The sequence below is a fragment of the Stegostoma tigrinum genome, chromosome 7 (assembly GCF_030684315.1).
Source record: "Stegostoma tigrinum isolate sSteTig4 chromosome 7, sSteTig4.hap1, whole genome shotgun sequence".
Lineage (NCBI taxonomy): Eukaryota > Metazoa > Chordata > Chondrichthyes > Orectolobiformes > Stegostomatidae > Stegostoma > Stegostoma tigrinum.
The window spans coordinates 47,114,195-47,138,871 of NC_081360.1; the positions used below are offsets into that span (position 1 = coordinate 47,114,195).

The 24,677-nt window shown below is 40.3% G+C and overlaps 1 protein-coding gene across 4 annotated transcripts in view; it reads left to right on the forward strand.

The window, feature by feature from the left end:
• Positions 1-24,189, forward strand: part of atf2 (activating transcription factor 2) — a 125,618-nt gene extending 101,429 nt beyond the window's left edge. For all 4 annotated transcript variants that reach the window (XM_048534283.2, XM_059647203.1, XM_059647201.1 and 1 more), the window contains one exon: positions 17,606-24,189. In XM_048534283.2, the coding sequence (XP_048390240.1) occupies positions 17,606-17,841 (236 nt within the window). In that variant the 3' untranslated portion in view covers positions 17,842-24,189. The remainder of the gene's footprint in view (positions 1-17,605) is intronic.
• Positions 24,190-24,677: the final 488 nt, after the last annotated feature.

Consider the following 24,677-nt stretch of genomic DNA (forward strand, 5'->3'; position numbering starts at 1 on the left):
ATCTTCCCATGCTGTGGATCCTCACCATCCCAACTAATATCCCTAGCTACAATGTCATACCATGAAGAAGGACTGCCGGAAGCTCCAACACAGACGGATTTGGGTGTTCTTGTGTATGAATCTCATTAAGCTAGTGTCCAGCAGATAATAAGAAACTTGTCCTTTATTTCATATGGAATGAAGTATAACGTCAGCAAAGTTTTGCTAATTCTATATAAGGCCACCGGTCGGAATACTGTGAACAGTTTTGGGTCCCCTTATCTAAGTAGAGACATACTAGCATTAGAGACCATCCAAAGAAGGCTCACTATGTTGATCCCAGTTATGGAGGGACTATCTTATTAGGAAAGGTTGAGTATTTTGAGCTTGTACTTACTAAAGTTTAGAGAAATGAGACAATGACCTAGTTGAAACAAATGAATTCTTAGAGGACTTAATGTGGTAGATGTGGAGAGGTATTTCTTGCTTTTACAGGAGCCTAGGATCCGAAAGCATAACCTCAGGCCTCAGGATCATCCATTAAAGACAGAGATGAGGAGGATTTCTTCTGAGAGTAATGAATCTGAGAACTTCCTTACCACAGAGAACTGTAGAGGCTAGTTTGTTAAGAATATTCATGGCTGAGATTGTCAGATTTACAAACATGAAGGGAATCAAGGGTACTGGGAACAAAGCAGGAAAATGGAATTGAGGATTATCAGATTAACCATGAGCTCATTGAAGGGCCGCCTTCTATTTTAATGGTTTTATGGTTCTTCGAAAACAAAAGCACAGGTTTAATTCCTGATTGTTCTTTTCACACTAATTGATCAGTATGACGTATTATATATCTAGCAGAATTTGATCATACCTTTTTGTAATTCTGGCCAGTAAAATGTTTTAGTATTGTAGCTTGTTTTTGTTTGAATAGTTAAGAACTCATCGATGGAATTTTGTGAGCCACTCATAAAATCTTGTTAAAGTACTCAGATGGAACTACTACCTGCTCTCTATCCCTAATTGCCTGCTCTCTATCCCTAATCAGCTGATGTCTGAGATGGTCTCTATTTCCTCCTTAATAATTTAATAAAATATAACTTAGCTAGTAGATCTTATTCAGTTTCTAAGTATGCTGTTTGGTGTAGCTGTCTCAATTTAGAACCGATATATTGCATTAATGGAGAAGATGGGCTTAACAGGTCAGCCTCTCTCCCCTTTTCCCCATTCTTTCTTATTTAAAATTCATTGTGTCTGATACTGAATTTCCACCTTGTCTCTCATTTTCATAGACAACTCCACTTCCTGCCCAATTCTCTGGGTTTGACATGTAGCCACAACACAGTCAGGGAAAGCACTCAGGAAGTTCTTTCGGTAATATAGAGTATAGAACATAGAACAGTACAGGCCCTTCAGCCCACAATGTTATGCAGACCTATTATCCTACATTTTGCTATCCTCCATGTGCCTATCCAAGAGTTGTTTAAAAGTCCACTACCACTGCCAGCAGCTCATTTCCACATGCCCACCTCTCGCTGTGTAAAGAAACTACCTCTGATATCTCCCCTATACCTTCCTCTAATCATCTTAAAATTGTGCTGCCTCATAATAGTCATTTCCACCCTGGGAAAAAGTCTCTTGACTATCCACGCTATCTATGCCTCTCGTCATCTTGTACACCTCTATCACCTCTCATCCTTCTTTGCTTCAATGAAAAAAGGCCTAGCTCTCTCAACCTTTCCTCGTAAGACCTGACCTCCAGTCCAGGCAGCATCCTGGTAAAGCTCCTCTGCACCCTCTCTAAAGCTTCACATCTTTCCTATAATGAGGTAACCAGAACTGAACACAATATACCAAGTGTGCTCTAACCAGAGTTTTACAGAGCTGCAGCATAACTTTGCGGCTCTTGAACTCAATTCCCCTGCTAATGAAAGCCAACACACCATTCGTCTTCTTTACAACTCTATTAATTTGGGTAGCAACTTTGAGGGATCTATGGACGTGGACCCCAAGATCCCTCTGTTCCCCCGCGCTGCCAAGAATCCTGCCGTTAACTCTGTATTCTGCATTCAAATTCAACCTTTCCAAATGAATCACTTCACACTCTTGTGGGTTGAATTCCATCTGCCACATCTTTGCCCAGCTCTGCATCCTGTTAATGTCCCGTTGCAACCTACAATAGCCCTCCACGCTGTCCATAACTCTGCCAATCTTTGTGTCATTGGCAAACTTACTAAAGCACCCTTCCACTTTCTCATCCAAGTCATTTACGAAGATCACAAAGAGCAGAGGTCCCAGTACGGATCCCTGCAGAACACCACTGGTCACCAAGTTCCAGGCTGAATACTTTCAATCTACTACCACCCTCTGTCTTCTATTGAACAGCCAGTCCTGTATTGAGACAGCCAAATTTCCCCGAATCCCATGCCTCCTTACTTCCTGAATGAGCCGATCATATCTTAGCTTTTATTTCTGCTGGCTGTTCTACAACTCTCAGTGAGGCCATTTTTTATAACCAGACAGGTCATTCCCCAAGATGCGGTCAATTCTTTCTATCGGGATTTGCTGTCCTCCTTCGACTACAATTTCTCCATTGACTAAGTTATACATAAAACCTACGGTATATAATGGAACAAGTTTGTAACCTCCATGTCATCCTCCAGTTAATATTTTCTCCTTCATTTACCAGTCTGGAAGACAAATTGTATTATTAAGTAGCTTCAATAACTTGCTCCAATGTCTTTCAATATATTAATTAGTTCAACTCCTTGATTTGAATTGGATTTGATTTATTTATTGTCATGTGTACCCAAGTACAGTGTAAAGCTTTGTCTACAAGCAGCACAGGCAGAACATAGTAAGCCAGGACATACAGATCATAAGGTGGAAAAAAAATTGAGGCAGAGAAAGCAAGAACTGCAGATGCTGGAGTCGAAGACAACACAGTATGGAGCTGAAGCAACACAGCAGGCCAGACAGCATCAGAGAAGCACGAAAGTTGACATTTTGGGTTGGGGCCTTATTCAGAAGTGGGGAGGTGGAAGGGAGATCAGAAATAAATAGAGACAGGATGGGTGGGGCTGGCCAAGGTAGGTGGAATGGTGATAAGTGAGTGCAGGTAGGGGTGGAACCCGATTTGTCAGTGGGAAGGGCAGGTAGGTGGGAGAGGAGATGGACAGGTTGTGTCAGGTCATGGAGATGAGGATGAGAGGGAGGGTTGGACATGGGATGAGGCTGGGGGTGGGGAGCTTTTAAAACGCTGGTGAATTCCATGTTTAGGCCATTGGGCTGTAGGCTCCCGACGCAGAATGAGGTGTTGCTGCTTCAGTTTGCGGGTGGCGTCATTGTGACACTGGAGGATGCCCAGGATGGACATGTCACATGTCACCTAGACAGTGGGAGGGGGAATTAAATGATTGATGACCAGAAGGTGTTGTCGTTTGTCATGAACAGAGCATAGATACTGTACGAAACCGTCTCCGAGGCTATGCTTAATCTCACCAATGTAGAGGAGGCCACATCGGGATGGGTAATAAATGCTGACCTTGCCACCAATGCCTCACTTGATGAATGAGTAAAAACAAAAAAAATGGAGTCCATGGATGGAAGTTTGGCCAAACTTCTATGATGGTCTGGGCTGTGTACACAACTCTCTGTAGTTGCTTACAGTTCAGAGCAGAGCAGTTGCCATACCAGGCGATTATGCGCCTGGACAATGTGCTTTCAGTGGTGCATCTATAAAAGTTGGTGAGGATTGTGAGGGACTTGCCAAATCTCCTGAGCCATCTGAGGAAGAAGAGGCATTGTTGGCCATCGCATTTAGAGTAAGGTGTAAGGAAATACCTCTCATTTTCAAAAAGTCTGATTCTCTATCAATAAATACAAAATGTTTTATGATCAATGTAAACGTTTCATGCACCAGATATCTGTTTAATTTTAGGCAAAGATTGAAAATACCCCACTGTTATGTCTCCTACTCAGAAAATTCTTAGCAGCTTACAAAGCCATTTAATGTTCCACGTGTGTTTTAAATAAAACTTAGATCTGTTGAATTCAGATCCCATCCAAGAGTCCCCTATTTTGTGATCTCAGCTAATGATAACATGGACAAATCAGATCTCAAAATGATATCTTGCTTGATAGATCATGTATTTAATTTTTCCAGTTGGTTAACACATCGGTTAGTCACCAACCTATTGACACAAGTCTGTACACATTCTTGAACAATAGAACATAAGTTCATTATTCAAAAATCAGAGAGAGAGAGACACAATTTGAAATATCTGAACACAAAACATGAAAACAACACTACCCACTACAGAGAATGTGACCCAGAGAAATATGACTGTAAACACTTTAAATCTTGGCTCTCCTACTAGGAGGAAAACTATTCCCCTCTGAACAGAGAAGCAAACATTCCGTTTTGTGGTCAGAACTAAGCTAATTGCTTTAACGTGTTTACTTCATGTGTCATAAACTCAATCGTATCCACATTTTATCCATTAACAACAAGTTCTGGACTCCAGTCATATGCCTTATTAGAAAGGATATATTCAGATCAATGAAGAATCTTCGCAACTGACCAAGATTCATCTACCTCTATCTAAATTCAAATCCCAAAAAATGCAAAATCACTTTTATAAGCCTAAAATGCAGAGCATCAGGTCCAAGGCACCCATCATCATTTAGTCCAAATAGTTTCCCTGTAACGTTACCCTTGTGATCATTTGTTGTTTTAAGGACACCCCTCCCCTTTCTCTCTTGATTTTTTTTCAGCTATTCCAAGGATTTCTTTTTGTCTTCTACAATGATAATGTTTGTGTGATAGATGTGTCTTTAGCACCAAAGATCCCCAGGAAAACTGAAGTCTAGAGAGATCTGGGAGTTTCTCCAGCAATTAGTTATACCAAGTACAAAGGAAAATAGTTGTGATTTTTGGGGGACAGTCAGCTCGACTACAAAATATTACAACCGGAAGTCTTCAGGTTAGATTCGGCTACCTCCAGAAATTTGATCAATTGCTGTCCGTCCATTCATGAAGTCAGGATGTTTCGTAATGATTGTACAATGTTCAGTTCCATTTGCAGTTCCTCAAGTATAGAAACAGTCTATGCTTCCGTGCAGCAAAATCCATACAACATTTAGGCTTGTGATGATGAATGGCAAATAACACTTGCATCTCACAAATGTCAAGTAAGTGCTATTTCCAACAAGAGGGTCGAACTGTCTTCTGTTTTGACTTTCAGTGGCATTGCCATTACTGAATACGTAGCTGTGCTGTCATATGATGGTAATTGACTAGAGACTCAACTGGATCAGCCGCATAAATATTGTAGCTACTAGGGCACGAGATAGGTTAAGCACATCTTTCTCTAATTTTTATCCTATTTCCTTTTATGCTCTTGCTGCATATATCTTTTCTTGAGACCCACCTCCTGCTCTTTCAACTCTATTCCCACAAAACTGCTGGCCATCAAACTTTCTTGCCTTGCTCCTATATAAACTGTTGTGTTTGATGTTTTCCTCTCTACTAGTGCTGTCTCATTCTCCTTCAAATTAGCTGTCCTCCAAACTCTCTCTCAAATAAAACCAGCCTTTGACCCCTTCATCCTTGCAAACTACTGCTCTGTCTCCAATCTCCCTATCCTCTCCAGTGTCCTTGAACATGATGCCACCTTCTAAATCTCTGCCCATCTTTACCTACATTCCATCATTTACTGCCACCAGTCAGGTTTCTGTCTTTACACAGTACTGAAACTGTCTTGTCAAAATCACAAATGGCATACAATGTGACTGCAGCAAAAGCGAATTATCCCTACTCGTCCTTCTCGTTCTGCCTACAACATTTGACATAACTGGCCGCACAATTACTCTCCACTGTCATTTACCTATGTGGGACTGCAGACATCCAGTTCCATTCTTAGCTGTGAAATCCTAACTAGAATATTATCTGCAATGACCTCTCTTCCCGGTCTTATACCCACTCCTCCAATTTCCCCAAACACTTTTCTTGGCTCCTACTTATTTCTCTCACACGTACTGCTGTTGATGTTGTTATCAATAACCAATCAGTTTCCATATGAATCTAAGCTTCATCTCACTCCCTTCCACATCTGTTAATCCTTGTACAATGCCGTTGGACTGAGAGATTGGAATGGTGGCTGGAGCAATGGAGTGCACAGGGTGCTGGTGCAATGGAATGTGAACACACAGTCTTCTAGTCAACGTGATGTATTAGCAGTCGATCTCTTGGTTGTGCAGCTAATTAAGTGGTGGCTAATTAAAGGCCACTTCATGCTCTGAAGCATTTAGCTGAGATTAGGAGAGTCCACACCAGGTTGACAAATTATCAGTTCAACCTAAAAGGATTGGGATTTACCGACCCTCCTTGATGGGTGCTCCATAGCCAACAGGTATCAATTCTCCAGTGGCAATGGCTGCCCTTATATCAACAGCATTGCCAGTGCTCCACAATCACCAACCCTTCATCCTGATCGCCAGATCCCTGCTCCCCCAACCTAATTTAACTGTCATCAAAAGCACTTCATGTTTGAGGAGCCTATTCTTTGGAACTGCAGCCTTGGCAATGGCCAATGGTAGTGATGAGGCTACTGAATTGTCAGCCCTTTCAATGGGATAGCAATTTGGCGGTTGGCGACCGTCATTAATTAGGCAACAACTGTAATTATGCCCTTCTCATTGGCCCCCTCAGGTAGCATGGTCCCATCACCCACTGAAACAGGGCCACTTCCTGGTTTTACCCATGGTGGCAGGTCTCCCAAGTGAGCAGCAAAATTGAGAGCATAGTTTTTATCCCCTGGTCGCTGAATCCATCTCTGTCCATGGTGACTCTGAGACTGATCTGTTTATAACGTCTATATTCTATTTAACTCTGAGCTAATTTCCTCTACTCTGGAGATCCTTCCCTAAATCTCTCCTGTGTACTGCTCTTTCCACCTTTTTAAGATGCTTCTCAAAGTCTATCTCTTTGACTCAACTATCTTCATACTGCTTATTATGCCTCAGTCCCAAATATTTTTTGATAACACTGTTCATAACATGGTCAAACAGGTTGAGTAAAAACTTGTAAATCCTTCCAATACATGCAAAACAATGTTGGAATCTCCAACATCCCCATCTGTAGTTCAGGATACAGTATGCAAAAAGAAGTGTATATCGCCACAAGAATTCTGACTCTTTAGTGGGACAATCTGCTCAGTTAGCTAAACAACCAGCCAGGCTCATATTATTGCCAACATCTCAGAGTGGATTTAGGACCTGTGGCTTTGCTACATTAGGTGGGGCAGTCTTCAAGCAAATAAGGTAGAAAAAGAATTGAAACTCCTGTGATGTGCATCAGGAAATATTATGTTTCAGGCACCATATATGTAATTGACCAGAAACTGAACTGGACTAGCCATGTAAGTGCAGTGGCTAGAAAAGCAGGTCAGAGACTAGGAATCCTATAGTGAGGATACTCAATTTCCTGTCACCCTTGAGATTGTCCACCATCTACAAGGCACAGGTCAAAACTGCATTGGAATCCTCCTCAGTAAAACTGGATGAATGCAGCTATACGACACTCAAGAAACTTGACACCATCCAGGACAAAGCAGCCTGCTTGATTGGCAACCTATCCACAAATGTCCACTTCTTCCACCACTGAGATACAGTAACAACAGTGTGAACTATCTACAGAACACATGCCAGAAATTTGACAAAGCTCCCTAGACACCACCTTCTAAAACTACAACTGTAAGCACTTCCATCTTGAAAATAAGGACGGCAGATTCAAGGGAATGCCATCACATGCAAGTTCCTCTCCAAGCCACTCACCATCCTGACTTGGAAATATACTGCCATTCCTTTACTGTGGTTGGGTCAAAATACTGGAATTCCTTCCCGAACAGCATTTGGGTCCATTTACAGCACATGGACTTCAACAGCTCAAAAAGCCAGCTCACCATCACCTTCTCAAAGGCAATTAGGGATAGGCAATAAATGCTGCCCAGCTGGTGATACCCAAACCCATGAGTGAATAAAAATAATACATGCAAGTTATTGTTAAATGGTTCATCTTTGGACTTCTCAAAGCCTCACCTTATTTGCCATAAATATAAAGGGATATTCTCCATTTATCTGGATGAATGCAACTGCAGCAGCATTCAAAAAGCTCTTAAAAAATCAAGACAGAGTAGCCCATTCACTATCAACGTACCTTAGCTGCTAAGTAATCTACCTACAGGATGCAGTTTGCCAAGGCTCCACCTCAATCTTTGACCTCCACATTCTAGAATAGCAAGAGCAACATGTGCGTAGGAACACCATCACCTCTTACGTTTTTCATCAACAAATACATCACAGCTTCAACGTGTACATCATTGAAAGTCATGGAGGAACAGTCAAAATCCCGGAAATGGCTACCCACAACATTCAGTACTTCCACCATATGAATTGCAGCAGTCCAAAAGAAGGTTCAGAGTCAATTTATCATGGGCAATTAGGTTTGCACACAATTCGGGCTTTTCTAACAGTGCCCATATCCCCTAAATTAATATAAAAATGAAATATAAATGACAGTTGCCAAGTTAATCAGCTTCAGTCAATCCCTGCCCCTTGACCTTTATTATTCTAACCAGGATTTGAATTTCATTTTGCAGCTTGAAAAATAAGTACAGAATGTGATATCTGTTGTCTGTGAAATTAATCTGATTTTATTTGGTTTAATTAATATTTATGGTAAAGACACATGTCATGAAAAATTCAAAGCTAAAACTGGGAGAACACAAAGTGCTTTTGTTCCAATGACAGTTAATTCAAAAAGAATGAAAATGAGAAAATGGTCAATCTATCTAGATTTCAAGCATAAATTTTATTAGGTCTGGAGCATAACTCCGAATCCTTTGATCTGCCATCAGTTGAGTGCTTTGTGGATTTACACTGTAGCCTGAAGGTACATTATACAAGAAAACTGCAGACCTTTGCTATTGACAGTGATTGCTATGGAGATTAGTCAGTCATAGCTACAACCTGACAGCTCTGCATGTGTTTTCTTATTGATGCGGATAGTGCCATGTACTGGCATGCATACTGTGCGCATATTTTTCCTTAAATCTAAACTCTGCCTTCCTGATGGGCAGCATAATGTTCAGATTTAAACACCAATGACTGAAAGGTTAGAATATTTTTTTTAGTACACTTTTTAAGAAAAACTTCAATTTTAAGGTATCTGCCAAACAGCAATGGTGACAATGTAAAACCATAAAATATATGTAGAGAGACTGGATTTATCTGAGTTATGGGTTCGTTATATGTTTATGTCTATGCATTATGCTGTAATCACCTACAGTGTGAATTATATTATGTTCTAAATTATAAAACAAAACACATTATTTTTTAACCATTGTAAATTCAAAATTTTAAGATTTTTATTTGAATACTTGATGTATTGCAAATCATTATCCAGGAGACATTTTTATTAATCTGCTTTTTGGCTTACATTAAGTATTTTGGTTTTCATGAAAATATTAATTTAGCATACAAGAGAAGCATGTCATTAGTTGAATTATGAGTCAGATATGATATAGATTTTTAGTTTTAAATCTGGATCCAATTAATTCTCTACAACTGTAGAACAGCTGGTGGCATTTAGATTCTAAACAGTGCTTATTCTCCTGTGTGTGCATCATTAGAATTAGGTACAGTAATCATCCATCGCTGCAAGTAGTTGGCAGGTGAGCCTCAGATGAAGAAATCTTAAGCTATAAATAAAAGCTTTTCAGCAATTTGCTCCTATACTGATTATACTCCATTTAAAGATAATTTTCTGGTCACAGCAAGCTTCCTTTAACTTAAAATCAAATCATCTTTTCCCACTATCGTGCACCCATGTTCTGTTGAGAAGGTGGATAGTCCTAGTTTCTGACTTATCTACAATTTACTGTTAATGACCTAGTGCAATGCCACACGTGTATCTAGTCCACTAGGGAACCAATTGGGGACTGACTAAATGTTTCCTAATTTAACCAGGCAGATTCAGGTGACAGCCAACTGTTCTGTTTAGTAAGTGAGCTTTACTACTCAGGTTACAAAGCTACTGTTGAGGCAACTTCTCTGAAATCTCTTCTGATAAAAGCGTAGTGTGCTGTGTGTTGTATCATAATGAGCACAGGAAACCTACTTTGGATTCCAATTCAAAGGATGTCTTTTCAGGATGACAGAAGATGATGATATTTACTGTCAGATTTATAGTACAGTTTCATTTTTCACAAAGAATTAAATTGGAAGAATAATGCTGATCATGAGTTGTCAACTTAAGGCTTAGGAATTATGTTACAATAAGACGGCAGTGGCCAAACTTAAAAAGTGTGAGGGCAGAACCTTCCAATGTGAAGTTAAAATATGATGTGGAGGTGCCAGTGTTGGTCTCACAAAACCAAGTTATAGTCCAACAGGACGTAGGAGCAAATTACTGCAGATGGTGGAATCTGTTTACCTGATGAAGGAGCAGCGTTTCAAAGATTTGTGATTTCAAACAAAACCTGTTGGACGATCACCTGGTGGAAGTATGTTAGCAAACATGTTACATGGTGCAGTGTCTGCCTTGGCCCAGGATCCTGTGCTTCTCATATCTAAGCAAGTGAGATTTTTTTGCACAGTTAACTCAGCAAATTGCTTGGTGAGCAAGCCATAAGTTCTTATTGCTAGCAAGATCATACGGGTTCGAAGGGTCTGCCACATTATGTAAAAGCCAACAGGACACAATTTTAGACTTTGCAAGTCAGGAACTGTCCCTCGGACTGTGAGATTATGATAAAAATGGAAGAAATGCCAGATGATTGGCTCCCAGCTTCACCAAACATGCTGTACAAACTTTGCTGAATGTGGTCAAAGTAACAGTTGACATCCTCTTTCTGGTGAGTAAGATCAAGAAGCTATCACATCAAACCTAACCAGGCTGAGCACAGATAATTGCACAGATCAGTGCTGTTGGATCCCACAAAAAGAAAGGCAGAATATTTGTCAGTGATATTCTGCAGTCCACAAAGGCAAGTGGCACCATGTTCTCTCTGCTACCTCACAGTTATACGTCCAGCAATTGGACAAACTTTTTCACTGCAAGCACGTTTTGCAAATAATGATGGACTACAAGTCTCAAGATCATGTGCATTCTCTCCACTCAAGGACTCATAAACTCATCCTCTCAAACTTCATACCCCAGCACTTCCTACTCACCCAGTGGGAACAATTCACTGCCTCTCCTTGTTGCACATGCTCACAAACTGCTGCTACTGCCAACTCTCTTCACACCCAATCCATCTCTTTTGGCGGAAGTCGCACCACATAATCAGGCCAAATGGGTTAATACTGGGTGTGGGGGTTTTAATGGTGCACATGGAGTTGTTCAGTCCCTTTTAGGAAAGGGTCATTGAGTTGGCTAGAAAAATTCAGAGATAATGGGAACTGCAGATGCTGGAGATTCCAAGATAATAAAACGCCCACCTACACTCTCTCCACCTATCTTCTTTACTCTCCATCTTCGGTCCGCCTCCCCCCCTCTCCCTATTTATTCCAGTTCCCTCCCCCCATCCCCCTCTCTGATGAAGGGTCTAGGCCCGAAACGTCAGCTTTTGTGCTCCTGAGACGCTGCTTGGCCTGCTGTGTTCATCCAGCCTCACATTTTATTATCTTAGAAAAATTCAGTACTGTTTTTGTGGTGATTGGGAGACAGTAACCCTTAAGTAACATTTGGTGCTCACCTGAGAAGAACAGATAACAATGCTAACATACTCCTCTGTGTATGTTTCTCTCTATCATCACTAATAAATTATTTCTTCTCTCTTCTGCAGGCATCCAATGGTACCAGTGGTACCCAGTTGGTACCAACTAGGAAGAGGTTGCAGCGTGAGCACCAATGCACAGGCCTCTGTGAAACTTTGATAAGTGCTAACAGAGCATTCACTCGCACTCTGCACCGTCTCAGAGGCAATCAGTTGGGTAGATAATCTATCTAGGTTAACTCAGTGGCACAATCTGCTGAGCATGCTACTGACTCATGTCCACAACTGGTGATGGAGAAAAGCCTCTGAGGCACTCGGAGACCAGGCTCCTGCTGAGTCCCCGGCAGATATGTCCCTGTACTCCGTTATGAACTGACATGGTGACCCTGCAGAGAAAACCATTGGAGTATCAGGCAGCTATACTACAGGCCATGAGTGGTGTAGAAAGAAAGTTGGAATCCATTTGTGCAACTGTGGTGGTCCCTTCATATGAATGCTTGGCTGCTACATAGGAAAAAATACCTGCCAACTTGGGGACCCAGGTCCAGCAGTATGCCCAATGGCTACCAGAAATACGCAGAGACCTGCACCCCATTGCTTTACCTATGGGTGCTCAGCATCTGTACCAAGTCATGAGGAGGTTGAGGGATATTGGCCACCCTCCAGGTGTGTTTTCCTCTGAAGGAAACATGGTGGTGCCATCAGGCACTGACATGAAGGTGATGATAGGCCTCCAACATTTCTGTCTGGGTACACTCCAAAGATGACTTCACCTGCACCTCCTTTTGCCCATGACCCCAATGCCTCTAACAGTGTAAACCTCCAGACCAAAATCCTGTTGGGGAGAAGGACAAAAGTCTTCACCTGATGAAGGGGGACACCGCTTTGAAGCCTGTGTTTTAAAATAAATCTGTTGGACTGCAACCTGGTGCCGTGATACTTTTGACCTTGTCCACCCCAGTCCAACACCGGCACCTCCACGTTACACTATTGAGGAGAGATAGTGGAATCTGTGATTTTTGTACATATTTTACATGGAGAAGATTTGTCCTGTTTCTTCCTCCTCAAGAGAATGCTGTAAACATTTAAGGATATGATGTGGCAGTGGCATTGAAGAAAAAGGATGCTGAAATAACAGGCCGTTGTTATTTAAGTACTGTCACAGGATGCTAGACATAACAAGGCTCCAGTGAATACTCAGCACTCTGAAGCATTGAAAGTAATAAAGAAACACTCAGAATGAGAATTCTTAGAGTGAGTAATAACTTGGCAGGCATTATGAGCAAATGCAATCCTGATATGACTCCTTATGACTTTGGCACGAGAGCCATTTTAGAACAAAGATCCAGGAGTGCAATGAAATACAAGTGCTCAATGTACCTCAGCTAATTTATCACCAATGCTGGGGTGGAACAAAGTTTGTATGGAAATTTTAGCTTACAAAGATGTTAGGACATAAGTTTCACATTTGAAAGAAGTGAACTTTTTTGTGCCTATGGTTATGAGTAATAAAACAAGTGACTATGTTACCAGAGATGGGAGGAACTGCTGGTTCTGGAGAATCTGAGATAACACGGTGTGAAGCTGGATGTACACAGCAGGCCAAGCAGCATTGGAGGAGCAAGAAAGTTTGACATTTCGGGTCGAGAAACGTCAAACTTTCCTGCTCCTGTGATGATCCTTGGCCTGCTGTGTTCATCTAGCTTCACACCGTGTTATCTCAAATATGTTACCAGTAGGGACAATATGCACCAAGCAGAGGGCTGTCAGTCACCTATGCAAATGAAATTTGACCTATCAAATATGAAGTGACCACCCAGCTCAGACATGCTCAAAGTGGGTGGCTAGAAAATTCTACATGGCTTGTTCAGAAGATTGCCTGGTTTTCTTTGTCACTTCTTGCATTTCTGGTTCTCAGAGTCTTATCTTCACCTTTCTCTCCAGAGGATTCCTCTCTCCCCTGCATCTCTACATCCAGCCCATCCCCATTCCTTTGACTACTCAGATTTTAGAGGGCACACCACATGACTATGTTGTAGGATACCGTGTTTGGGTTGAACTGCAAGGAAGCCCCTGCCCATTTAGGGATTGGGACTTCATCTTCAGGAGGTACATGGTCTGTTCACAATGACCCTGGTAGAAGCATGGCCTGCTTTGCTGTGCAGAAGCCTGAGGGTTTCTTAGAGCTTTTGTGAGTTAGCTTTGAAGGGGGTACACACTCACCAACCATCTTGTATGTGCCTAGGGTCTTTTTAGATTACATTCCCTACAGTGTGGAAACAGGCCCTTCAGCCCAACAAGTCCACACCACCCTTTGAAGCATCCCATCCAGGCCCATCCCCCCATAACCCTGAACACTACGGGCAATTTAGCATGTCCAATCCACCTAGCCTGCACATCTTTGGACTGTGGGAGGGAACCGGAGCACCCAGAGGAAACCCACGCAGACACGGGGAGAATGTGCAAACTCCACACAGACAGTCGCCTGAGGCGGGAATTGAGCCTGTGAGGCTGCAGTGCTAACCACTGTGCCACCGTGCTGCCCCTCTTAGAAAGAGATGATGCATGTGAGTGCGCCAGTAAATGTGAGCTGTGACAACTTCCTGGATATCTAGCATAGACCTGGAAAATGTGCCGCTATGATCACAAATGGGCTGAAATTTAGGCGAAAAAACAAAGTTAGAGAGAGGACGCAGTCAAAGCTTTATTGGCACGATCATTTGCAGCCTGCATCTGCAGAAGGCCAGCAGTAGATGGCAATCCTGATCTCCTTGTTTCATGACTGGCCTTGTCTTGTGGAAAAGAGAAGAAAAGTGGGCTGTAGTGCCTGTTGCATCAGTGATATCTTGCATGCACTTGCAATTAGAAGACTGCAAAATGCCGCCAAGGTCTCCAAGATACCCTGAAACAACCTGCTTGCTAAAAAAAACACATTAAGGGCAGCAGTGTCCTTGAAAGCTACTGCAGTGGGATTGCCACTGAGTCCTTGTGAACACACAACCTCATCTAGCAGCTGTCAGAGGTGCAACGTAATGGCTTGGGACTTGATTATCATCAGCATTTGGGCATCAATTATTTGCGGACAGCTGCGTTGAAATCTGTAGATATGGTTCTGTGCCAGAGTATTCTCCGTACTGGATCATTCCCTGCTGCTTCTCCCTCTGGGTGCAGTGTGGCAGCCATTGGTGGCTGTTGTTCATGATGGCCTGGAGTAGACATTCCCCTTGCCAACTTTATCTGTTTCTTCAGATTAGCAGCAGCGGTAGAAACACAGCTGCATTGACTTTGGTCATTCTTTCCTAAAATGAAGCAATTTGGGTGAGAAATGTAAGATTGCATATGTGTAATTAAAGGCAATCCTGAGCGAAAGCGCCAAGCTGTCTGAAGGTGAATGTTATTTTTTTAGAGAGGGTAGTATGTATGTCACCCAAGAAATGGTATAACATACAGATAGAATGCAACATAATTTATCCTTCCCTCCTGTAAGATAGCCCAATAAAGCATCCATGTTGCTGTGGAATTAGGCAGCTACCAGGAGACCCCTGTCCAATTCCGTTTCTTCAACAACACCTCTGTCTACCTCTGTGCTCATGTCCTTGCAGAATTCATGTTGTGGGTGAGGATATGGCAACTGTACTGCATTGACCTGCTATCGTATCCCCAAATGAATGAGACTTTGTGCCTTATTCATTTGGAAAGATGAAATTGTGAAAGAGAGCATCTTGTTGATCTGAGATCACACCATGCCAATCAGTGTATTACTTCAAGTGTATCTCAGAATGTTGTGCATTGACAGATGTTGACATGCAGATTAATTTTGTATTGAAGGCAGATGACTATATTGCTGAATCAGTTCAGTCACATTGACTTCAGTAGATCCATACAAGGCTGGTGCTAGTACTAGATTCCACTGTCTTGTGGTGGGGCGGGGGTGAAGTAACTTAACCCAACCTTTCATGAGGAGTTATTTTGTATGTAGTGAATGTGTAATTAATAAGATGCAAATACAAAAGAATCAAAGTATTTCTAAAGAGAAAGTTGTGTTTAGGTAACTTTTTTGGAGTTTTTTATTTGAAGAGGCAGCAGACTAAATGAAAATAATAATGCTGCTGTTGTATGGATTTTGAGAAGGCATTCAATACAGTGCCTTGTGCGGAATGTTACAGGTCAAAGTATAAAAGGGACAACAGCAACATTGATACAAAATTGGCTGAATGATAGGAAACACAGCGTGTGATGGTCAGTGGATTTTCTTTTAGGCTGAAGGAAGGTTTATTCACCAGGAATCAGTATTGGGATTTTTGCTTTTCCTGATAAGTTTTAATGACTTGGTGTACAAGGGACAATTTCCAAGTTTGCTGAGAACGCAAAACTTGAAAGAATGGTAAACTGTGAGGAGGACAGCATGGACCTCCAAAAGGGCATTGACAAGTTGATAGAGAAGATGGATAGGTGGTAGAAACATAGGTTGGAGCAGGAGGGGGCCATCCGGCCTTTCAAGCTACCTCTGGCATTCATCACGATCATGGATGATCGTCCAACTGAGTAGCCTAATCCTGCTTTCTCCCCATAACCTTTGATCCCAAATGCCCTGAGGGCTATATCTAGCTGCCCCTTGAATACAATGAAATACAATGCAGAGAAGTGTGACATAATGAATTTTGATTGAAAGAACATTGAAAGGCAATACAAAATATGGGGTGCAAGTTTAAAGATGTACAGGAAAGAAAGATCACGTGTACATGCGCACGGATCATCAAAGGTGGAGAGAGCAGTTATTAAAGCATAGAGTGTCCTGGGCTTAATTGAAAAGGGCATAGACTATATGAACAAGGAGGTAATGTTGAGTTTAAGAGATTTGTTAGACCTCACCTCGAATATGATGTACATTTGTGGGCACCAACACATTGTAGGAAAAATGTGAATGTATTGAAGAGAGTGCAGAAGCAATGTACAAGAATGGTTCCAGGAATGAGAAGCTTTAGTTATAAGGATAGTTTGAAGAAGTTAGGACTATTTTTCTTGGAAAGAAGAAGGCTGAGAAGATTTTATTGAAACATCCAAAATCATTAGCAGGCTGGACAAAGTAGACCAGGAAAACCTGTTCCCATTCATAAAAGAACATGAGAACCATAAGTTTAAAGTAATGCACAAAAAAAGTGTGGTGTGAGAAAAGACTTTTTCAACAGCGAGGGTCTAGGGTATGGATTGCTGTGCTTGGAAATGTAGTGGAGGTAGGCTCAGTTGAGGCATTCAGGAGAGCATTGGATGATTATTTAGATAGAAATTATGTGCAAGGGTATGGGAGAAAACAGGAGTTTGATACCAGGTAATGATGCTTGTTTAAAGAGTCAATGCAGACCTCCCTCTGTACTGCAGTGGTTCTTTGATTCTATGATCATGCTTTGCCATTATTCTTGCCTGTTCAGGGAATGGAAAATCGCACCCTTAGCCCTAAATAAATGCTGAAACACGTATTTAATTGACTATTCAAATATTTGGTTATGTGTCTAGTTTTATATTTAAGTTTTGGGTACTAGAAAACGTAACTTGTACAGATTATTTCTCAAGCATTAAGTACAAGTTGTCATGGTTGCACTGAATGCCACAAATAATCCGTTTCCAAATTGTTTTAAGTTATTGTAAATGTAAAATATTGTAAACATGAAATTTTGTAAATCAAAGTAAAAGTGTAAAATTACAGGTTTTTAAATTAGAAATCTCTTTAGAATCCCTTGATATAATGAATGTTGCAGAGTGCAGGACAGTGTAAACTACTGTCAGTTTTAATATACATAGTTTGTTCTTACATTTCTACACAACTAAGTGTCTGTTTTGTTTTTCATCAGATGTAGAAAAGGATGAGAATTCTATAGACAGCCCGTTACCCAGCAGCCCCCAAACCCAAGTCATCCAACACAGCTCTATCAGCACTTCAAATGGTATAAGTTCAACGGCAATGGCAGAGGCTGTTGCCACTTCTGTTCTCACCCAGATGGCAGACCAGAGTTCAGAGATAAACCTGCCCGTCCAGTCTCATGTTACAATTGCTCCTTCGTCTCAGTCTCAACCTTCAGCAAGTTGATCGGATAATATTTGCGTCACATAAATCAACAGATATTGTCTCAACGGTGACTGTAAAATGGAAATTTGAGAACTGGGACGACAGATCTCCAAAAACAACTTCTATGCTCCAAGTTTAGTGCTTTTATTAGTTGTATTTCAGATGTGGCTACAGCAGTGTAAACAAAATGAACACTTAACTTCAGCCTTGAAAACAGATATTTTAGTCATTGTTCTTTGATCCACAATGCATTTCTATTTTCTACACTCAAGTAACATTTAAGTATCTTTTTCTGTCTGTCTTTATGGCTGTGCAGTGGGGGACAAAAGATTTTTGTGAGCAATGTTATTACTTTTTAAGGTGACTCTCCTGAAACTGTGAAGGAAGTATCAAACTTAATATTACTAGGGAAGCTCAACGTGGGCTATCCTACCTGTAATCGTGTTCACCTGGTCATGAACTGCTTTCCAGAGGTCCAAGATAAACCCAGCCTCCAATCCATGTCATGCAAACATAACATTGGAAAAGTGACATTTCCAGTGCTTCTTTTCAAACAAATGTTTTAAATTTAAAACTGCTAACAAATATGTGAAGTAATTCAACAAAACTAATTACCCATCTAAACAAGAAATGAATAAATTTTTGGACCCTGAGCTGGCCATGAGGGGGCCTTTGTTCTCAGACATAGGAAGCATTTATCTCTTTTTGCCTTTTCTAATTTGCACATTGTGATGGGAATGAAAGATTGAAAGAATGTTCATGATTGTTAGTAATTTTGTTTAATTGGACTTATGTTTTGTCAATTTTTAATAAGGTGTAGACAGTGTATTTTGTTTTTTAATCTTTAGTCTGAAAAGCTCAGCAACTTTGTTGGGTGTCATGATGAATGATGCATATTTCAGTGGTCTGTTATTTAGACCAACGGTTCTGTGAATGTTGCCTTTAAATATCACACTGACCTTTGGAATCCTATTTAAATGATTGTGTATACAGATAATGAATATTGATGATTAACATTCCATGTGCCGTTTGATTGTATATTATCTTTCTTCTCATCAAAACTTCTGTGAAATATTTGATTTTACTAAATGTGCCATCAACACTGCAGTGACTTCTTGGTCAAACTCGGATATGATTTGAAATTGGAGAAACAGAAGAACTACTAGAATTTTATGCGTTGACACTGACAACATCTGTATGAAAAAGGAAGAAAGATATATTTTGGACAACAGAATGTCAGTAGTTCAAAGTTGTCTTCACGTGTGTAAATAAAACTATAGTTACATCACATTGAGCTGCCACAAAGGAGTTGCTTTTAGTAAAAATAACAGGACATGGAATGTAATTTCTCCAGTACAGCTTACAGGTCTTCTAGTTTATAATTGTGTAATTTGTCAAATTAGACTGTAGGAACTGAGACAGGATGTTTGATAGAAGCTTCTTGGGACCTTTGAAGAAACCTCTCAACATATAGTGGTAGATTAATATCTCGTGATGGATATCAGTTACACTATTCAACAGAATCAATTTCATAATCCTTGTTTTACAGACTGTATCTGTAGACAAAAATTGTATCTTTAACTTCCGGATTGCAAGCTTCCCTTTCTACAGAGGTAGCTTGAGGTGTAATCTTCCTCTTTGTGCAATTTGCATGAGTAAGTTCTCTGAGAGAATAAATAATTTATCAAAGAAAAATATGTCAATAAACTGTTTTTAAATGCGTAAAAGAACAACATTTTTATTTAACAGTGCGAGGGGTGTTCGAAGTGGAATTATTGTGTACTTCCTTTTAATACTAGTGCTGCCATCTGCCAAAACCAACTTGTATAGCAGAATTGACTTTTCCAGGCTCTGAAATTGAAGCTTGATTGTCTTGTTGGATTACAGGTTAATGATGCAAAGATTGCAGCACTTAAAGTGGCATTGACTCTCTTCTTAGCTTTCTAAAAGCTAATGTTGAATTTGTTTCCAAAATAAAAAAGTCCCATGTTAAAAACTTCTCAATTAATTTATTTTTCCCTCTTATTTACATAGGATATCCATAACCACAATAATAAATTGAACTTAAAATCTATCATAAGAGGTTGTTGGTTGAAAAGTAACTCTTTGCAATTTAAATCATTTGAATTACTAAACCAGCAAGCACCATAATGCATACTAATGTAAATCCAGAGTAAGTTTAAGTAAATAATTTAAATGTTTAATCCTATTGAAACTATTATTTTCATTTTATATTCAACAGATTTCATTTTTCATCTATTCAGAATTATCTAACCTGTCTTCTTATAGCATAGCAAATCACTGAATTTTCGGAGGTTTGTGTTTGAGTGGAGGTTTAAGTAATATTTAAGTTGAGATATTAGTTACATTAATATGACATTAGTTAAATATTTATTTAAACTAAAACCAAAGGAATCAAAAGCGATGATATGAAAATTGTGGCTGTGTGAGGATGACACAGGGCAGCAGGTGTGATAAACTGTTACATCTCCAGGCAGAGGTAGCTGCAAGCAACAGCAGCAAAGAAATTAAAGAATAGCAGAAGTAAAACTCCCAGAGTACTTCAATGAATTAAAAGTTGTATTTTTAAGCAGGTGCGATGACAAGAAATGTAATTGTGTTCTTTGAAGTATTTTTACCCCGTTACATTGCTTCTGTTGTTCTCTGTTTTCATGTTTCTAGTTCTGTACAGCTATTAATGTAAACAACCATGTGCTCCTTCCCAAATGTTTTCCATTATCCAATGGTGTGCTACTGTCGAGCTTGGTTCTACTATTGCCTACCAAATTATAGTCAGAGTGTCTCTAGAAATGGCTTCCCATCACACCTTTTTTCTCTACATATTCTCTTCGTCTATTGGTTTCATCACACATAGATTTAGAGCTAACTTCCGCATCAATGCTAATAATGGCCACTTTTACTCCACATTACCTTCCTCAGTCTATCCAGTATTTATGTCATATCAGATGACATGTCTAATACCTTGTCTTGAATGAGTTGCAATTATCTCCAGCCAAGTATTGGTGAGACTCAAGCTGTCAGTTCTAGCAATTCCATGAACTTCATTCCAATGCTTTCCTTGTCTCAAGATGAACAAAGCTATTCGCAATAGCGGTATCCTATTCAATTATGAGCTGAGTTTGCATCAAGGCCATGGAATTCCGAAACCATAACATTGCTGCTAGTTCCATGCCTCAGCCTACCTGCTGCTGATACGCTCGTGCAAGCTTTTATCACCCACACAGCACTTGTTCAGCTCAATGTTGATTTTATTGGATAATGTTTCTATGATGTGCTTTTGGTCATTTTTACTGTTAAACATGCTATATTAATGTAAATAATTTGTTTTGTCATCCCCAGTATTGATTGTTCAGATGACGTTCTAAGAGCCTCATGACTTCCACCTTGCAGAAATTTTGGTACCACTGTCATTTGTTGTTCACTGACTTGCAAGGCCCAAAAAAGGCCGTTCACATGCCTCTTATTTAAAATGTTCAGTCTTGTTTTTGATTCCTTTCAGATCCTCATTGAAGTTCATATTCCTTATCCTTTACATCAACAATACACCCTACTCAAACATTAAAGTTCTAAATTGCAGTAAGGCCAATTTTGACAGTATGAGGCAAGAACTTTCAAAAGTCAATTGGGAGAGGCTTTTCGCAGGCATTGTTGGAAAGTGGGAAGCCTTCAAAAATGAGCTGATGAAAGTCCAAGGCAGTGTTTCTGTTAATGTGAAGAGCAAGGCTGTTAGGTGTAGGGAGTGCTGGATGACTAGAGAAGTTAAGGTTCTTGTCAAGAAAAGGAAGGAGACAATATCAGTTATAGACCATTGGGATTGAATGAATCCCTAGAGGATGATAAGGACAGTATGAGTATACTCAGGAGAAATCTGGAGGCCACAAGGAGACATGAGATAGCTTTGGTGCATAGGATTAAGGAGAATCCAAAGAGATTTTACAAGTATGTCCAGGACAAAGAGTAAATAGGTCCATTTTAAAGATCAACATGTTTGTGTGGTGACAGCTGAAGTATAAAACAAATATATTGTGTCAGTATTTACTATGGAGAAGGATATAGAAGCTAGAGGACTTGCAGAAGTAGTGATATCTTGAAAAATGTCCCTATTACAGAGGAGGTTGTGTTGAACATCTTAAAATGCATAAAGGTGGATAATCCCTGGGATCTGATCAGGTATATCCCAGAATTCCATGAAAACATAGGCAAATGATTGAGCCGCTTGCTGAGATACTTGTATAATCAATGGCTGTGGGTGAGGTGCCAGTAGACTCTAAGGTAGCTGTTCTAGTGCCATTATTTAAGAAAGCTGGTAAGGGAAAGTCAGGGGACTATAGATTTGTGATGTCAGTAGTGGTAAATTGTTGGAGGGGATTCTAAGGGACAGGATTTCCATGTATTTGGAAAGGCTTGGATTGATTAGGGATAATCAACATGGCTTTGTGTGTGGGAAATCATGTGTCACTAATTTGATTTGAGTTTTTTGAGGAAGTGACAAAGAATATTGATGAATGTGGAATGGTGGATGTTGTTGAAATGAACTTCAGCAAGGTTCTGCATGATAGACTGGTTAGCAAGGCTGGATCACGTAGAATCCAGGGAGAGCTAACCATTTGAATACAAAATGAGCTTGAAGGTCGGAGGCAGATAGTGGCAGTGAAGGGTTGCTTTTCAGACTGGAGACCAGTGACCAGCGGTGTGTTTCAAGGACTCCTGCTGGGGACTGGTTAGTACATTTGCAGATGATGTCAAGATTAGTGGTGTAGTGCACAGCGAAGAAGGATGTCTCGGAGTACAATGGGACCTTGTTCAGATGCACCAAGGAGTGGTAGATGGAGTTTACAGAGACACATAGCTTGACAGCATGGCAACAGACCTATCAGTCCAACTTATTCATGTCGACCAGATATCCTAAATAAATCTAGTCGCATTTGTCAACATTCGGCCCATATCCCTCTAAACCCTTACTATTCATTTACTCATTCAGATGCCTTTTAAATGTTATAATTGTACCAGCCGCCTCCACCACCACCTCTGGCAGCTCATTCCATATCCACACCACCTTCTGCATGAAATAGTTGTCCTTTAGGCTCCTTTTAAAACTTTGCCCTCTCCCCTTAAACATATGACCTGTTATTTTGGACTACCGTATTCCAGGTAAAACACTTTTTTTTCCCCAATATATGCCCCTCATGATTTTATTAACCTCTATAAGGTCACCCCTCAGCCTCCTATGCTCAGGGAAAAATAGCTACAGTCTCTTCAGCCCCTAGCTCAAACCCTGCAATCCTGTAACATCCTTAAATCTTTTCTGTCACCTTTATTTGGAAATCCTATGCCCTGATGGACTTATTTGCTTTAATTTTCTCTGTGTCTGACTTGTACAAAGCAATGATACACTTTCTGCTACAACAAACAGAAAAAGCTGGAGGAACTCGGCAGGTATGGCAGTACCTGTGGAGAAAGAAACAAGATTACTATTTTGAGCCTAATATGACTGTTCTGAAGAGTCATAGTATTTTGGTTTTATGTAGCTTTTTGCTGTTTGCAAATAATACAAAGCACCTCAACATGTGGCTATAGAAAATATAGCATGCATGTTAGGTCATTCAGTGCAAGATGTCCTTTTCAGTGTTTGTTCATAAACTGGATTTATAGTTGCAAATTGTTTCTCTGATCTTTTTCTCTGTTTATATTCTTGCTTTTCAAACAATTATTTAGTTCAGTTTTTTATAATTTTATAGTTTCCCACTTTCATCTACTCTGAACTCTTATCTGTTCACTCTGTTAACCTTTCACCTACACCATTTGGAATTCTGCTAACTTGTAAAGCCAAATGCCTGCTATTCTTTTTCTACAGAAAAGACAATGAAGGCTTATCTCTTCATGTATCAGACTATGCTAGAAGGGATGGGCAGCAAGCTCTACAAAGTTAGAACTGGACTATTGTCTGAATCATAATGGTTCTTTTATAGGCCAATATACCGCATTTCTATTTGCAAACACCACTGTTCCATGCAAACTCATTTTCTGGCGATCCACACCCATGCAAATCCCTCAGGGAAGACTGCCAGTGATTGCATTGTAATTTTTGTTGATATGCTTGTCATACCTGAATAATTGCAAGTCTAGTGGGAGCTACAAGATATTGGTTTGAGGCGTGCTTAGTGTTAATTGTATGTGGGTGAAGTGGTACTTATGAATTCAGTGTTTATTTTGGGCAAGGCCTATCCATTTACTTTGATGTAATTTCAATTTCCAGCATTGTTTGCAAAATTACAACTCCTGCATTTGTTGTCTCTGCCCAAACTTCATTCAGAATTAAAGGCAATGTTCTTATTTGTTTACCATTAAGCTTTTTAATGGTGTTCTTTGACTAATTATCTCTAACAGCCCACAGCACATCCTTCTCAGGTTGCACTGTTGATCCAACTTCTTATCCTTTAAAGGTACTGCAAAGCTAAATATATATCTTCACTGTTTCCATATTTTCAAACATAAATTAATGTCTTCATATCCGAGTGGCTTTTAGGAACTAAGTGGGAAATTCTCTCAAGTCCATCTCACCAACTTCCCGAAGTGACAATTACTAACAATGCCCAGAAATGTATAATCCAGGCACAGACACCAGATTACAGTTTGCCACAGAGGCCTGTCATGGCTTGAAGGATCCATCTCTTGGATTGCCATTTTAGAGCAATTTAATCCTAAAGAGTGTTTTCCTCCTAAGAATAGGATAATGACTGGTGGCCATTATGAAGTGTACTTCTGCCAAATGAGACCAGTTCTGCAACATCTCCACACTGCAGTCTTGGATTCTAGAGCCAACTGTGAACTGTTTT